Source organism: Gymnoscopelus braueri, assembly GCF_963280865.1.
Source record: "Gymnoscopelus braueri genome assembly, chromosome: 12".
Lineage (NCBI taxonomy): Eukaryota > Metazoa > Chordata > Actinopteri > Myctophiformes > Myctophidae > Gymnoscopelus > Gymnoscopelus braueri.
Genome location: NC_137614.1, coordinates 34,294,853 through 34,312,280, shown reverse-complemented (window position 1 = coordinate 34,312,280; position 17,428 = coordinate 34,294,853). Strand labels below are relative to the sequence as shown.

General features: G+C 41.7%; 1 protein-coding gene across 1 annotated transcript in view; it reads left to right on the top strand.

The window, feature by feature from the left end:
* The window catches only part of LOC308096512 (MORN repeat-containing protein 1-like), a gene marked incomplete at both ends in the record, with an annotated part of 62,687 nt that extends 50,866 nt beyond the window's left edge, over positions 1 to 11,821 (top strand). The window contains 2 exons of the mRNA XM_080443932.1: positions 1,461 to 1,531; positions 11,652 to 11,821. Of these exons, the coding sequence (XP_080300058.1) occupies positions 1,461 to 1,531; positions 11,652 to 11,821 (241 nt within the window). The remainder of the gene's footprint in view (positions 1 to 1,460; positions 1,532 to 11,651) is intronic.
* Positions 11,822 to 17,428: the final 5,607 nt, after the last annotated feature.

Below are 17,428 nucleotides of genomic sequence, written 5' to 3'. Positions count from 1 at the left end.
ACAGTGGGAGCTCATTCCTAATGAGAGTGAAAGATCAGAACATGGGTTGACATCACCCCTGGCAGTCTGTACAAGCCCACGCCTTCACACAGCCCGGCCAGAGAATCCACCTCTCCGCGCAAAGCGGTGTGCTAGATACTGGCCGGAGTCTCTCTCTGTAATATGTTCTCCTTATCCCTCGTGCAGCAGAAAGCACGTCATTCTGGGGGTGGGGGTCTCTCCAAAAAAACTTAACGAGATGACAGCTTTGCAAATGGCCCAGGCCCAGATATCATTTATTGGGGGTGTGCAGGACTGACAGTTTGGTCTCGGGGCAATTTTCTGAAAAGTAATGATGACGTTTATTCCAAGTTTGGTTTCAAGAGCAGCCTGGGCAGTGAAAACAAATGAAAGAGCCCCCCCCCCCCCCCCCCTCTCGGCCCCCCAGAGAATTAAACATGTGAAATGCAATGTGCGAAATGCATTCGGCGGAAAAAGTTGAGCAACCATGCTGGTTCAAACAGGTGCTGTCTTTTTCCGGGGGGTTTCTGATTAAAGATAATAGGCACATATGTTTTACTTTTATTTGTTTGTTTTCAAGTTGTTTGTTTTTGTGCTTTATATCCTCGCTCAGTTCCAAGTTTTAAAAGCTGTCTCCATTTTCGAATGCAGAATGCCTGCTTCGAAGAGCACTGAGCTCTTTACAAATCGTTTGGGAACGCCTTTGATGCCTTTTCCACGCAGCGTCTGCATCGCAACATTTCAATCTCCTCTCTGCATAACAAGTGAGCGTGATAGCAGGGACGGCCCTGGAAGGAGGGGGTATTTTCTTTCACTCCCGATGGGATTAGGAGACAGTTTATTGATAAGATTGCCAGAGACGCCGTTGTCGTAATCCTGTTTTATGGCCGTCTCAAGATCTTTGATCCTGTGCTGCATTCATATGCATGAATGCATAGAAAGAGTTACAGATAACGAGACCCTAATGCCCTGAAAGCTACATTTCCATAGAGTGCGTTAGCTTTAATCGCGCTTGTATTGATTAGTCCCAAAACATGAAACATACAGTGGCTACGGCACATTCCCCCATGTTCAAAGATTTCCATGAAATATGAAAGTTCAATTAAAAGACGAGCGTGCGCTGGGTTTAATGACTTGATTTATTTGATGGGACCTGACTTTGTAGAGACTAACAGAACTTCACTTTATCGTTGCCATGTTTCGCTCTCTCTCTCATCCATCCACTCAGCTCTCTCGCTCCCTTGATCATCTCTCGTCTGTCTTGACTCTTTTAACTCCTTGCCTTCCTGTTTGCATGTCCGTTTTCTGTCTGCAACATTTATGTGTTCGTACTTGTCTCTGTTGTTTTGCTCTCTTTTTCCCCAAGTGTTTTTATATACAGTATATAATCCTCTTTCCCACTTACTCCCTCTATTTTGCTCTCACTCACACAGCTTCTCTACCCCCCTCTCTCTCACCAGGCTAAGCATGGGGTCCCGCTCGACTGCAAACGCAAAGAAAACGGATGCTGAGGGCCAGAGCGTGAGACCAGGTAAAGTTTCCTTTAAGCATAATATTCTGTCCTCCCCGTGCAGCGTTCCTCTGCGCCCCCGAGAAACCCCCACATCCAACAAAACTGAAGGCGATTTCACACAAAGTGGAAGGCGAAAGGTAAAGTAATGCGGTAATCGCATACTGTAAGATATACGCTCTTCTCGCCCGGCTGAACCTTGAGGGGGATGGGGGGCAGCATGGGGGTGGGGGGCGGGCGGGTGGGGGTGCATTTCAACAGAGCGAGCTGGAATAACACGGAGGAGCGTCCAACAATAATGGACTTGCCCCTCTTTACTTTCCGTCCATCCAGCCTATGAAACGCCGGCCACATACAGTATAAATACATGGAACAGAGTTGAGGGAAAGCAGCGGGATGGAATTACTCTGAGCCCCAAAGCACAGCTGGGCAGAAACTGCATGGGCTGTCAGTATGGAGTGCATCTACTCTTTCCTCCGGAGTGGCCCTATATGTCGGGGAGTAGTATTCCCAGCACCAAGGGCCTCCTCCTCCTCCGGAGGTTTGTCCTGGGAGCCTTTTTTTTTTTTGTCCTTCCCACAATGCACCGAGAGCGTTGTGGCTGAGAGGGGGGGCTTTTGGGGGAGGCAGACAGCTGCTCTGTAATTTAGCGGCCCTGCTTTTGGAACCAGAGACGGACTGGATGGATGGAGGGCTTTGCTTTTTTTCTCCCCCCCCCCCTCCTCTCTCTCTCTCCACCATGGAAATGATATTTCCAGCCTTGGCTTAATGACACATAATCTAAGATGGAGGAAATCAAACGCAGCATGAAATGTCAGACTCTCCCTATTATGTTTTCGCTAGCGCTTGTGTATTTGTATCATGTGTGTGTGTGCGCGCGCAACTCGACGTTCTTTGTACACACATACGATACCTTTTAGTAAAGTGCTGCTCTTCCTCATGCAACTTGTACCGCACAGAATAGCTATATAGAACCAAACAATCCCCTTTAACATTCATACACAATAGTGCACCAGAGTGAGCATTCAAAGTGGGTTTCAATACTTTGGCTTGATAAAACAAAAAGGACCACTCCACTTTTGGAGAAACAAAATTACTGGCATATTAATGCATGAACAGAGATAAAACCCACGATGCACTTGAGCACAATGCATTATCATTGTCCACAAACAATTGTTGTAGTTGAACTATGCTCCCACACACTTTACAGCCTTGATTCCACTATGTTCTTGCATAGCATGTGGCACACAAACACACGCACGCACTCAGACGTGCAAGCACTCAGGCACAGACACACACACACACACACACACACACACACACACACACACACACACACACACACACACACACACACACACACACACACACACACCCACACACACTTTCTCCTTCAGTTTGTGTTTCAGCCAGGGAAAGTGATATTTCATATGTCAGGAGGAGACAGGTGTGACGCCATGTAACCAGGAAGAGGGGCTTAGGTTCAGGGAAGCCACTGGCCATAGATACGCATGCCTCCGTCAAGCTTATGGAGCTCATTCCTGCCATCCCATAGTAATACTATGTGAATCCCGGGCCAAGCCACGCTGGTCCCCCCAACGGTAACACGATCGCCCTCTGCTGCTATCAGGCACAGGGGAGATAGTTGTGTTGGCTCGGCAACAGCAGCTGAGGGGAATGGGCCATGGCTGTAATGCATGATTTATACTTGGTTTGCGCATCCTGTCGTGCACCGAAATGACCAGATCTAACGTGTTGCGCTGCGATGTGTCGTGAGCTTGTAGATCTGCTATTATATAGGTGCATTATACAAGCGCACAACTAAAGAAGAATCAGGCCTAAGGTATAAACTGTGTCCATTTGGTTGTGCGTGTGCGTGTGCGTGTGCGTGAGCGTGCGCGTGCGTGTGCGTGTGCATCTCTCTCTCTCTCTCTCTCTCTCTCTCTCTCTCTCTCTCTCTCTCTCTCTCTCTCTCTCTCTCTCTCTCTCTCTCTCTCTCTCTCTCTCTCTCTCTCTCTCTCTCTCTCTCTCTCTCTCTCAATTCAATTACCAATTCAATACAAAGGGGCTTTATTGGCATGGGAAAAAAATGACATGACCAAAGCCAAGTGTGAAATGAAAACAAAAATCTGAAATATATGTACAATTAACGATATACTGTAGGCCTACTAGAACAAGAGTCTCTCTCTCTTTCCCCCCTATACCCCCCCCCTCTCTCTCTCGCTCTCTGTCTCCCCACTCCAAGCGGCACATACTGTACTCTTCAGACTTTTCATGCATGTGTAAATGGAAATCAGCAGTGTAATCATCACAACCCAATCAGCAATTTTCCCACTTATTCACTAGATGTGCCCGGAATCCTGGATGTTAATTCAATTCTGAAAGTGTTCAAATGGATGTGTAAGGGTCCACTTTGGCACTTTCAGAGTTTAAGCAGGGTTCCCACTCTTCTCAAGAAATACATTTCTAGGTTATTTTTATCATGTGCACACACACACACACACACACACACACACACACACACACACACACACTGTACATACACTGTACATACATACATATCTAAATCTTACAGACTTTGTAAGCTTTATAATACCTCATAGTGTTTTGGAACGAGACTATTTGACTGTGACCAAATCTGCTGCCTTTCACCTACCCATGAAAAATACTAAACATTTCATTCTGTCTTGTTAATTACAGACGTCCTCCTTATCCGAACACTAAACACAGATGAAACATGTTGTCGCTCTATTTACTGTTTTTCTACGCTCTATGATAATGAAAATAAACTCTAACTGAACCTTTTTTGAGGAGGGCTAATTTAGATACTTAAGATAAGAAGATTAGAGAATGCACGTCTACTCTAATAACCAGGTGCAGAACAAACATAAAACCAGCATAAAGAAAACAATAGAGTCAATCCGCTCTCTGCTGCATTGCATCAGATCGCTCACGACTGAAGATCCAGATGATCAAATAGCAGTGTGCGGGACTCACTTTATTGTTTTCTTTCATTTAAATACTTTCACATATTAAAGTAATATCTCTGCTGCACATACACTAGTGGGAATTGTATGATTTACATTGCAATGGGCCTACTTTGAAGTCAAGTTATTCTTTACAAAGCCAGGTAGAAGCGCCATCCAATACACACAATCAAAGTTACTGCATTACGGTAAAAAATATCCTTAAGCAAAGGAATACTATGGAATACTTTCTTTTGAAGAGCTTTAAATATTTTTTGACATAACTCATATGGATGGGTGGAAATTCAGCTCATATTAATTTCTCACTGCCAAGCCACAAGGTACTGTACAATAGGGACATGTCAATCTGTAAAAAAAAAAAATTATACACCGCAACGCAAATTCATTTTGGGAAACTTTATGACAATGTCAGTAGATGTACATCAGCTAATGTACACAGCAGCAGTCTGTTCATCAGCTTGTCACTTTGAGATAATTGGGTAAAAGCGTAATTAACCGCCTCGCCAGGCCAGCCAATGTGCCAAGCTGAAAATTCAATGAGTATTTAGTTAAAGTTTAATCACGTCTCACTGGACTCACATTTGAATCACCTCAAATCAGCCTGTTTACATAGTAAAAGCCTCTGTGTTCATTTATCCATTGTTAACTCTGTAAACTCTTAACTAAAGAGTTAAATTAAAGGTAGGGCAACAGATAAGTTATAAGATAACAATAGCAATTGCTTTTTTATGTACTATAATGATTATATGGAAATGATTTAAAATAAGTGACAGAAAGTGGGATGGATCAGTTGAAACTGCAGAATAATGACATCAAGAGTGGAGGAAGTTGCTAGTTTTACTGTACATAATGTACATGTATTGACTGTACTTGATAACATATTGGCCTACTGTATAAAATGTGCATTGCAAATGTCTAGCATTCAAAACCATCTACAGTATGTGTGCAATGCTCTGGAAGCCTTTCTACTGTTAAATATAAAATGAAAGGTATATTTGTCCCTGTATTTGTCGAATGGTGCGGACTAGCAGCAGAAAGGTAATACTACTTCCAGTCCTGACATCACATCCTTGAGTATGAGAAAATGTTTGGGTGGGGCAGATTTAGATCAAACACAATTACCAAAATGTGTAGGCAAGGCAAGTCTTAATATTAACACTCATGATTTTACAGTGTAATCATCAGTGTGGTCACGCATTAGCTTAGGTTTCAAGGGTTAGATGTGTTCAAGATATCCATTTTTTTCAAATAATTACAGGACGAACTTGTCTTCCAGGGCATTTGGACATTTCCATGACTGGAAAAGTGCAATTCCAGGTTTTCCAGGACTCATGGGAAAACACTGATTGTCTCCGCCAGGCCGAAAGACATGGCGAGAGAGTATGTTTTCGCCCCTGTCCGTCCGTCCGTCCGTCCGTCCGTCCGTCCGTCCGTCCGTGTGTCCTGTCTGTTCTGTGTGTTAGCAGCTAATCTCTGGCACCGTTGGCCCGGTCGCTCCGAAACTGTGCACACATACTCCCTGGATGCCAATTCAGAACCTCTGCCCCAATTTGGGCCTGTTATAGCGCCTGTTATAGCGCCACCAGGAGGCCGATTTGTGCAAAACCCTTTTTTTTTACATTACTCCTACAGATTTTATCCAAACGTCATGCAAATCGGTACACAGTATCTCTATAGTCATGTGATCAACACAAATCTGTCCGATTTCCCATATTCCATCCTCATTGCCTATGGTTGGCTTCCAAAGTTTGCAGGATTGGTCCGTTTTGAACAAAAAGCCTCAAACTATGCACGCAGCTTGCGATTTCCGTGAATTTGCACACGCACATTCCCACTAGACCAAGGAAGAAATGCCACCCTTTTCACATTGGCCTGTTATAGCGCCACCAGCAGGTCTAATTTAGCAAAACACATTTTTGGAACAAAATGCCTCAAATCATGAATGCAGTGTCTGATTGCCGTGAAAGACCTAAGAATAAATGGCACCCTTTTCACATTGGCCTATTATAGCGCCACCAGGAGGCCACAATAACGTACCTGACCTGGCGGAGACCTGTGCTCCGAGGAGCACTTTTTCTAGTTTTACTGTGTACTTGTGATCGTGTGATTACAAAACTTTGCTGGAAACAAGCTCTAGATAATTACCTGAGCTGCATGCTTTTCAAGAAGACTAGACATCTTTGAATATAAAAAGGAAGACCCAGCAGCTATCTGCAGAAGCACTAGCTCTCCAACTAACCACCACACACCCTATGTAAGCGAAGCAAAAAATCAACACAAGGTTGAATCCCTAGGCAGTAATTAATCCTCAGTGCTCATTTTTCCATTTTATAACTCTGAAAATGTACAAAATGTAACAAATTTGGTTACATTTTGTTCATTCTCAGTGTTAAATTAAAGGAGGTGTAAGTAATATGTTTTTGTTAAAACTAGATGGCTAGACTCATGCAGAGCCAAAGTTAAAGCTCTGTATACCCATAACAATCATTGCTATAGACTAGAATGTTGCAGACAATTGGACTCGAGTCATAGTGACTCGACTCGAGTCTGACTCGAGTCGCATATTTGACGACTTGCGACTCGACTCGGACTTTGAAGGTAAAGACTTGCGACTCGACTCGGACTTGGAAGGTAAAAGACCAACGAGACTTGAGACTCGACTCGGACTTGCTAGCCAATGACTCCCGACTCGAGACAAGATGACTCTAATGACTCGTTTTGTTTTTTCCCCTATGAATGATCTGTGTGTGAAATGCGCTCACTCTACCGCAAATGCCTCTCTCTCTTCATACAACCCCATGCTCACTCTACCGCAAATGTGCTCTCTCTCTTTATATAAACACATGCTCACTCTACCGCAAATGCGCTATCTCTCTTAATACAACCCCATGCTCACTCTACCGCAAATGTGCTCTCTCTCTTTATATAAACCCATGCTCACTCTACCGCAAATGCGCAATCTCTCTTCATACAAATCCATGCTCACTCTACCACAAACGCCACCACCGCTCCCAGCGGGGTCATTTTGATTCTATGACGGCTGCCGTCTAGTTATCATCAGTGCCAGTGTTGTGAGGAAAAACAAGCAACCAGGTCTAGGAAAACCAGCCCAAAAGAAGCGAGTCAAGCGAAAATAGCAGATCTACAAGCTCACAACGCCTGGCGATGCAACTAGTTCGTGTTTTGTTTATGACCCCAGCCACCCCAACAACAACAGTAGCACCAGCCAGCGAGATATACGTACTTGTAAACATGAAAGTCACTCACCACTGTCGAATTTACTTTATCCATGGTAACAGCAATAAAGTCTTAGTCCGTTTTTTGGTGCGCAACACAACCCTCGTTTAAGTGAATTGCTTTCACCTGCTGCTGCTGTGCAGAGGGTGCGCTACAGGGCATATCTCCGCCAAGCCAGGGTGACCTACCCAGGCTCATGAAATTCATATGCAGGCATAGTAGCCAATTAGAATGAAATCTGCAAAAACGGACTCATATACTGATACAGAACCATATATTGGCTATTTATTATGGCTGTCGGGTGGAAATCTTGTATGTTCCTTTTTCATTATTATTTAAAAACAATTTGAAATCGTGAAAATAGCCAATCTACAAGCTGTAATTATTTAATAATTAAGAAATACTATATTTTAAAGACTGAAACATCAACTAAAGTCAATATTAGAGCAAGTTCATTCACATTTCATTTGAATGAAAATAACTTGTGGGTAAAATTCAAGTCCAGGGCTGAATGTGACATATTGAGACCTATATAACTAAATATTGGTCATTTGCCAACACATTATTTTGTGAAATAAATGGGTTATATTTCACAGATAGTTATACTATTCTTATAATATATTAAAATACAATCATCCTTAACCTTCAAGTTAAATGCATTATTGACTTGCCCACAACAGAAAGACTTGGGACTCGACTTGGACTTGGGACCAAATGACTTGGGACTCGACTTGGACTCGGACCGGAGGGTTGGATTGACTTGGGACTCGACTTGGACTTGGGACCAAATGACTTGGGACTCGACTTGGGACTCGGACCTGAGGGTTGGATTGACTTGGGACTCGACTTGGACTTGGGACCAAATGACTTGGGACTCGACTTGGACTTGGGACCAAACGACTTGGACTTGGGACCAAATGACTTGGGACTCGACTTGGACTCGGACCGGAGCGACTTGAACAATTGTCTGGAATGTTGGTTCAGTAACAGGGGTTTACTCATCTCTCCAACTCTTTAGTAAACAGAAAATACATTTTCAAATTGGGATAAAAGTTTTATACAAACAGGAGATAGAATCCCACAAAGATCGTTTATCTGCTTCAGTTTTATAGTGTTTCAGTTCCAATGTTGTCTTCTCATTTTGTGGTTTCATAGCTTCCAATATAACTTTTTTTTATCCTGTATGAGATCTTTCTCCGGATTCGTTCAGTTTGGTATCCTGACCTGAGAATGTATTTTATGTTTTCTATAGAGCTGGAGAGACACGGAGACCCCTGTTACCGAACAAACACTGTAGCAATGATTACTGAGCTTATGATTACTGATCGGAATACAGAGCTATTTAACACATATTTTAACAATAATAAAATCACTTCCGTTAATGAGAATATACAAATCTAACCAAATGGACCTGTGTTTGGTTACATTTATTCACTCTCAGAGTTAAATGAACGGTGTAGACAGTTTGGACGGTGTCTGTACACAGACAGCCAGCCTCATCGACCACCACAATCCAATGCTCCATGGAGTGGAACTGCCCCACATTACAGCTACCTCCTTGGACAGTCACTTAGGTTTGATTTACCCATCTTACTCATCAGTCAAAGGCAGACAGTACACTCTGGCCCTTTTCTATCCAGGGAAGCTGGATATAAAAGGAGTGTTAAATCTGCAATTATTATTATTTTCATGAATAACACGTTATTTCAACCAGTATGGTATGGTAAGAGTATGTTAATATAATAAAACTATTACATCCGCAGTGGTTCCATTGAGAAATGTAGACCCCTGTGTCGAGGAGGACACCTACTGGTTGAAGAGTAGTACTGCCTGAAACTCATAAGTGTGAATCTCTTCCCCTGGCCCAGGGCGATTCCCTCAAGGATGAGCGGTAGATATTGTGTTTCCCACGAGAGAGGCCAGGTTTTTGAATGAGTGTTACAGTTGCAATTACCTCTCTCCGTCAGGGAGGATGTAAAACTTATGATTGTAGCTTTCATCTAACTATGAGAGTGAAAGAAATGGAGCGGATCAATTTTTACACTCTCTCAGAGTTAAATGAACACTCTGTGATCACTGTGCACTGTCAGCCTCTAAGCCTTTATTAATTACTCTTGTAAATAAGAGTATTATTTATAGATTTGGCCAAAACCCAAGAATTTGTGACCTGTCCACAGTGATGAACCAGACTATTCCTGAATTTCATTTCACTTCACTTAGTCAGCCCATATTTTCTCTGCCATTTCGCTGTTGTTTTCCATTAAGGTTTAAATCATTCAGGGATCCAAAATAATACACATTAAAATCCTTAATGTTAATTTATCTCTGAGAATGTACAAATGTAAACAAATGGACCTACAGGGTACACTTGTTTTCGTCTTCTTTCAGCTAGTCACACATGCTAACACATGTTGTGTTTCCAGATTTTCTGGTTCTGTTTTCTGCGTTTTACACAGTGACTCCAGCCACCTGCATGTCCTCTCTCACTACATTCATAAACCTCCTCTTTGGCCTTCCTCTTCTCCTCTTGCCTGCCAGTTCCATCTTCAGCACCCTTCTCCCAATGTACCCCTTATATTATACCTCCTCTGCACATGTCCAAACCATCACAACCTTGCTTCTCTTGTTTTATCCCACAACCTTCTAACCCTGGCTGATCCTCTAATGTACACATTTCTGCTCTTGTCCTTCCTTGTCACTCCTAATGAGAATCGTAGCATCCTCAATTCTGCCACCTCCAGCTCTGCTTCCCGTCTTGTCGTCAGTGCCACTCTGAGTTACAAATGGATAAATGGACACGAAGACTTTACTGTGTAGATGTTTGTTACGATGCCGACTCTGCCGAGGAAATAAGATATCATGCATGATTTGACTGATTTGTTTTATTGGCACTAATCTTCATTGGTCTTACACCCTTTTAGGTTTAACCTGAGATAGATCGCTAATTAGCGCCCAGATCTGCCTCAGGGTTTGCACTCGGCCCCTGCTAATTACCGGAATGTTCAATCACGTGCTGAGTGTGTGAGCCGCTCTCAAGGAACTCATAAGCCAAGAGGATCGATGGACCCAGTCAATAGGCTCCATTAAGAGTCCGATCTGAGTGTCCGTCCTTACTGACGAGTCAACGCCAGACCTGTACTAATGAATCCTAGTGGGGTTGGGGTGGTCTTTAAGACAGTGGCAGCTTTGATGAAGAGCACATTCAAATGGCACTGTACTTCCCAGAAGAATAGAGTCCAACCAATAGCAGATTCTTGGGTCGATGTTGATTCCGATTTTGGAGAGTCCTAGACACCACCGATTACTGATGGTTTGAGCGGTATTTCACTGAAAAGTGCAACATACTGTATTGATTATTTTTTGATTGATTAATTATTTGTTTTATTTAATCATGTAAGCCCTTAACCACTTAAGCCCTCAAAATAAAGTTTAAAAGGTTAAATCTGGGCTACAGTGGCTGCATAATTGCCAATATCAAAAAATTGCATATATATGTATGCCAAATCGATATATCGGTCTACAGCTGAAAATATTTTGTGCGGTTACACGGGTCATGTTGAAATAGACCGGAATATGATTTGTGTAATCTGATTAATTCATGCGGTTTATCGCTTTGGATAAATGCACTTCTGTGTTGAAATACTGTACCCCTGCCCGGGCCATCCAGACGAATATGAACCTCATGATGGAATAGATGATTTCATAGTGCGGCAGTAGTTTCATTTGTTGCTTGAAGCGCTAGACATGTACCGGCCATTTTATTGCCTGTGTTCTAATATAATCATAATCCATGTCTGCGGCCGGGGGCCTCGTTTTCACAGCAGTGTACTTTAATCTCAAATGATTTCATTGTAAAATGAGACCCTGACATTTGTCCTTCAACTTATATCTACCTATTATTTCTGTTCCTCATGCAGGGGAGTATGTAATCATGGTGAGAGATGTGACTAGCCCCCCATTCCTGGGGCATGTCTTACCTCCTGCATTTACCTTAGTGAGAGTCCTCCCTGCAAAGCCCAAGAACCCAACCCCAACAGACAAGAAGAAAGAAAAAAAACAAGCCGGACAAGTGATATCCATTCACTGAAGAAGTGTTGTGCATTCTCCAGAACAATTACCAATTACTGTAAGTGTTTCTGTAATACCAGAGCAACAACACACTCAGTGGTAGAAAGTAACTAAGTACATTTACTTAAGTACTGTACTTAAGTACAGTTTTGAGGTATTTGTACTATTTCCAATTTTCAGTACTTTTACTCCACTACATCTCAGAGCCAAATATTATACTTTTACTCCACTACAATTATTTGAAAACTTTAGTTACTAGTTACTTTTCAGATATAAATTATGATATTATGAAACATACATAAACCACTTTAGCCCTATTGTATACATAGGCTATTTGAAAATAGCCGATCTACAAGCTCACAACGCATCGCGATGCAAAGCGTTGTGAGCTTGTAGATCTGCTATTTTCAAACATTTTAGTACTTTTACTTTTGGTACTTAAGTACATTTTTATGCCAATACTTTTGTACTTTTAATCAAGTACATTTAGAATTCTGGACTTTTACTTGTAACAGAGTATTTCTATATTGCAGTATTGATATTTTTACTTAAGTAAAGAATTTGAGTACTTTTTCCACCACTGAACAAACTGAAGCGTCACTCAGCATCTCGAAGTCATAGGAGAGTGTGTGGAGCCAAGACATCAGTGAGTCAATGTTAGAATGCATCTATTGTTGTGATCATACTGTAATAGTTGTCATGGTACTGTAAGAGTCGTGCGTTTTAAACCGTGGGCAGGGAATTCTGAGCCGCCAGCAACTGTCAACTTCAACGGAAACAACTACTAGAATAGAATGTTTCCTTCTGATGCATTGTGAATTTGATCCTTCAGCCAGTCGAGGCCTCAATTATTCTAATGGGATCTTATGTGAACGGAGCAGCCTTGTTTGACCTCAATAAAAACAACAACCGCTCAATGGTGATTACTCAATGGGCCGGGCACGGCTGTAAGTGCTGGAAAGAGGTTATTCAAGGCCAATGTACATGACGGGCGTGTGTGTGTGTGTGTGCGCGTGTGCGTGCGTGCTTGCGTGTGTTTATTTTCATTCATTTCACATGTGCTCTGTAGTCAGGAGCAGCGTCGCTCCCGAGTAGGACGGGACAACAATCCGAGACGTGACATAAAGCAGCCCCGCCAAGGCTGCTCGAACCCGCCGTCTCGAGGTTGCTATTAATCACGCGATAAATCAGAGTGTCACTCTTTTTCTAAAGTATACCCCCCCCCCTCCCCCAGTTTTGATCCTGCGGTCGCGTGTTCCAATGTTCCACTGGTGGGGTGGGTTCCATGATGAGGTCACGATCCTGGGGGCCGACGCCCGGCGGCGGAGAGACCAGCCGAGTGCGTCATAACAAGAGTCAATTTGAAAATGGCAGATCTACAATAGCCGTGTTGTGAGCTTGTAGGTCTGCTATTTTCGAAAAATGTTGACTCGTCACATCGCAACACGTTGTGAGCTTGACAAAAAAGGAAGCATTTGAACACCAGGGTTAACGTGATTAATGGACTCACTTTTACAAGTTGAATTTGTATTTATAGTGGAGTACAGTGGAGAGAGAGGCAGGAAAAGAGAAGGGCGTACAGTATGAAAGCCTACAGTACAGATAAGTGAGTTGGACTTCAACCAGCACGCTGGACTGGTTTAGCCACTTGGGAAGACTTGATGACTTTGAACACTTCCACACATCTGTCCCTTTGTTATTTGTTTATAAATAGCACATTGCTCCTATATCTCAGCTTTGCTACCATCTCTTTTTAACCACTTACAACCTAGCGTCCCTATTTTGGGCAAAATAAGGACTGTAAGGCTTTGGTCTAGCACTCTCATATCTCAGAATCCCTGGCATGACATGTCCCACAAATTGAACTAAGATCACAGTAGGCTCAGTGAATATTCTAAAAGGCATTTGCAAGAAAATCCTGAGTGCTGCTTTCGCTTGTTATGGACAGTGATTGAATAATTCCGATGTCTTACCTACTGTAAGTAAAAGTAGAAATACCACAAGGTAGAATCTCTGTTAAAGTAAAAGTCCTGTATTAAAAATGTTACTCAAGTAAAAGTACAAAATGTTGGCATAAAAATGTATTTAAAGGAGTAGTTCATCCAAAAAAATACTTATTTTGTAACAATTACACACCCCATGAAGCCTTGAATTCATGGAGAGGTTTTAGTTTTTGTATTTTTGTATTCTTGAGCCAATAATTTGGTTTGTAGAAGACTCTGGTCTCTTTGAGTCTCCTACCATAGACTCCACCGTTCATCAAATTATTGGCTTAGGAATGCGTCAAAAACAAAAAATCGCCATGAATTCAAGGCTTCATGGAGAGTGTAATTGATAGAAAATAAGTAATCTTTTGGGTGAACTACTCCTTTAAATTACCACTAATAATGCAGAATGTTTAAAAAAAAAAATCAAAATCGTTTGAAATTAGCAGATGTACAAGCTCACATGACGTTTAATTGTGACACACTGTGAGCTTGTACATATGCTATTTTCGAATAGCCGAAGCATTGAATAGGGTAAGTAACCATTTTCTAAAGCAGCCAAATAATTGTAGTAGAGTCAAAAGTACAATATTTGCCTCTGAGATGTAGTGGAGTACAAGTTTAGTATAAAAAAATTGAAATAATCAAGTAAAGTAAATTCAAAATTCAAAATTGTACTTAAAGGGATATTTCACTTTCAAAAAAACTTTTGGTCATTTTATCGTCTACTCAGGCTTTTGTGAACCCCCCAGACAGTTTTTAAGTTGCTCGATTCAGTATTTAGATATTCGATATTCATTTTATCAGACACGCACCATGTTAGATTCATCAAAAACGCCTGTCCTTGGTTCTGGTGACTCATACCGCCACCCTAATATGTGAGGGGGCCGTGTTTTTTCAATTACTTTTTTCATTTATTTTTAATATTTTTTTTGGAAAATGAAAAAAATTAAATACCATAAAAAATAAAATAAAATAAATGAAAAAATTAATCGGAAAAACACGGCCCCCTCACGCATTAGGAGGGCAGGGTGAGTCACCAGAACCAAGGACGGGTGTTTTCGATGAATCTAACATGGTTAAAATGGAGTTTGAAGTTACAATGGGTTTGTATAGGAAGGGGGCGTGTCTGATAAAATGAATATCAAATATCTAAATACTGAATCGAGCAACTTATAAACTGTCTGGGGGGTTCACAAAGGCCTGAGTAGACGATAAAATGACCAAACGTTTTTTTGAAAGTGAAATATCCCTTTAAGTGGGATACAAAAAAAAGTATGTTACTTTCCACCACTGTTTGTGGAACACCCTCCGTACTGTTTATAACAGAAGCAGACTCAGTAGACACTTTTGAAAAACCATTGCAAACTTCCAGTATTTTGTGTTTGCAAGCATTGTTCTGTGCAGTACAATCAGTAAAGTTGATGAATTGAGTACAAAGGACCCCAATGGAAACAAGCCATAGGCTTTCTTGGGTTTAAAATCCTCTTAGCAGACCTTGTATTGAACTATACTTTCCTGTGCTTTTTTTTGGCAAATTGCAGACCTTGTATTGAACTATACTTTCCTGTGCTTTTTTTTGGCAAATTGCAGACCTTGTATTGAACTATACTTTCCTGTGTTTTTTTTTTTGTGGCAAATTGCTAATAAAGTATTCAATCAATCAAGTAGTGTACAGATCCGGTTTCACTGGTTTTGTCAGCTAAAGGTGTCTCTGCTCTTCTATAGTGGCTTAACTATAGTTTTGGTCGATTTTAATTGTTACATTGGCTTGATGACAATGTCTGGCATTGTGTGGTAATATAACAACATAACCAGGTTCTACAGTACTCCTATTAGATCTTTATGACCTCGTGTCCTTTTCTCTAGTGCTTCTAGTACATGGCCCCAATGTATTTGGCCACGTACCCCCATCTGAAAATATCTTGTGTCAGGGACAAAATGTATCAAAAATGTTCACAACGCAAGATGTTTTGAAAATAGCAGATACGATACGATGCGCTGTGAGCTTGTAGATCGACTATTTTCAATCCTGCCGATGTAAATTATATACTGTAGGCTTAAAGTGGTTAAACTAATTAATTAATAAATACAATGATTAAAGATTTTTTGGGGGGCTTTTATGCCTTTATTGATAGGACAGTAGGCTGACATGAACTGGGGAGATGGGGGAGTGACACACAGCAAAGGTCGTCGGGATCAGGATTCAAACCCGCGACACACTGTCAGGCTGCATTGCAGCCTCGGTGCCCGGGCCGCTACGCCACGGCCCGGGCCTTTAATTTTGAGTGACCCCATGACCTTCATTCTAAGCACCACCAAAATGTCAACTTTGCACATAAGATATCTCTTAATTTAACAGGCAGCTTGCAGAATGAACGCTACCGATTTTGGCAGCCCTGATAGCTCCCTGTCGATACTAACTTAACTTCAGTGAGCACAGACAAAATTCCACTCACAGTGGTAATGTACAACTCTATACTCTCTACTTTTTAAGAGCATAGTCCAGGGGCATAACAGTAGGAGGTGATAGTATACATGGAAAGAGTTATTGTCTTGTTGACCATTTTCTACCACAGATGTAGTGAATTTGGGTGAAGTGCTACTCAACTATGCACCAGAGGTATGTGTAATATATTGTTCCACTCCTGGGCAGTGTCATGTGCAGCTCATTAGTGTAGAAGCAGCTTTTAGCTGTGGAGCCTAAATCACAGCCATAAATTAACATTTTAGCAGGCCTATCCCCACCTCCAGTTCTTTAGTCACAAGCTATGAACAGACTTTTTTTTTGGGTGTACTGTTTTTATGCCTTCCTCGTTTCAGGGCGCTCGTGCAAGTCAAAGACGTGTTCACCGTAATGAAAGCGAATTGAGTTCAATTAGATTTTAAGGTTTAATAACGCACCACAGTGAAACACACATGAATAACTAACACATGTGCGCCTCACTGCTTATAAAACAAAGAATGTTAAGTAATTAAGGCTTAGCGTTCCCACATGACTAAGGGCCCCAAGGTAAGTTGCTCCAGTAGGCCGTGTTGGTCTACCTGGTTAAGAATGCCTCCATTATTCCTTCCTGTTTTTATTCACCACAGTTGATATACAGGCCGGCCTCCTGGTAAAATACAGGTGTTCCAGTGAGATCAACTTTTCCCACTTCAGTTAATGGTGCAAACTTTCACCTCACTTATCAGATTACAGCATAGGCTTAATTGGTCTTGGGCTCATGTTTCCCAGTTTCCATATAATGAATCTTTGCCACTGCCTGCTGAGGAGAGTTGATTTAGAAGTACTGTAAAAAGTTATATTGTTCTAATTGTAGCCAATTTGGTTGGTAACCATTTAAATTTCATACTGTAACACCAGGCTAAAATACAAGCGCACTGAGAATACTTTCTCCTGAAATAAGTTAGGACATTTTTTAACGGAACCTTTGGGCATGATGCAAAGACATTGGGAAATAAGTCAGATAATTCAAAACAATCTAAGTACAGTAAATCCCAGTTTAATTATATGATTTTGGAAGTGTGTGTGTGTGTGTGTGTGTGTGTGTGTGTGCGTGTGTGCGTGCGGTCATTTTTGGCACAGAATAAACTAATGGCATGCAACAGGGGAATGTTATCAATTTTTAAAAGCACATAAC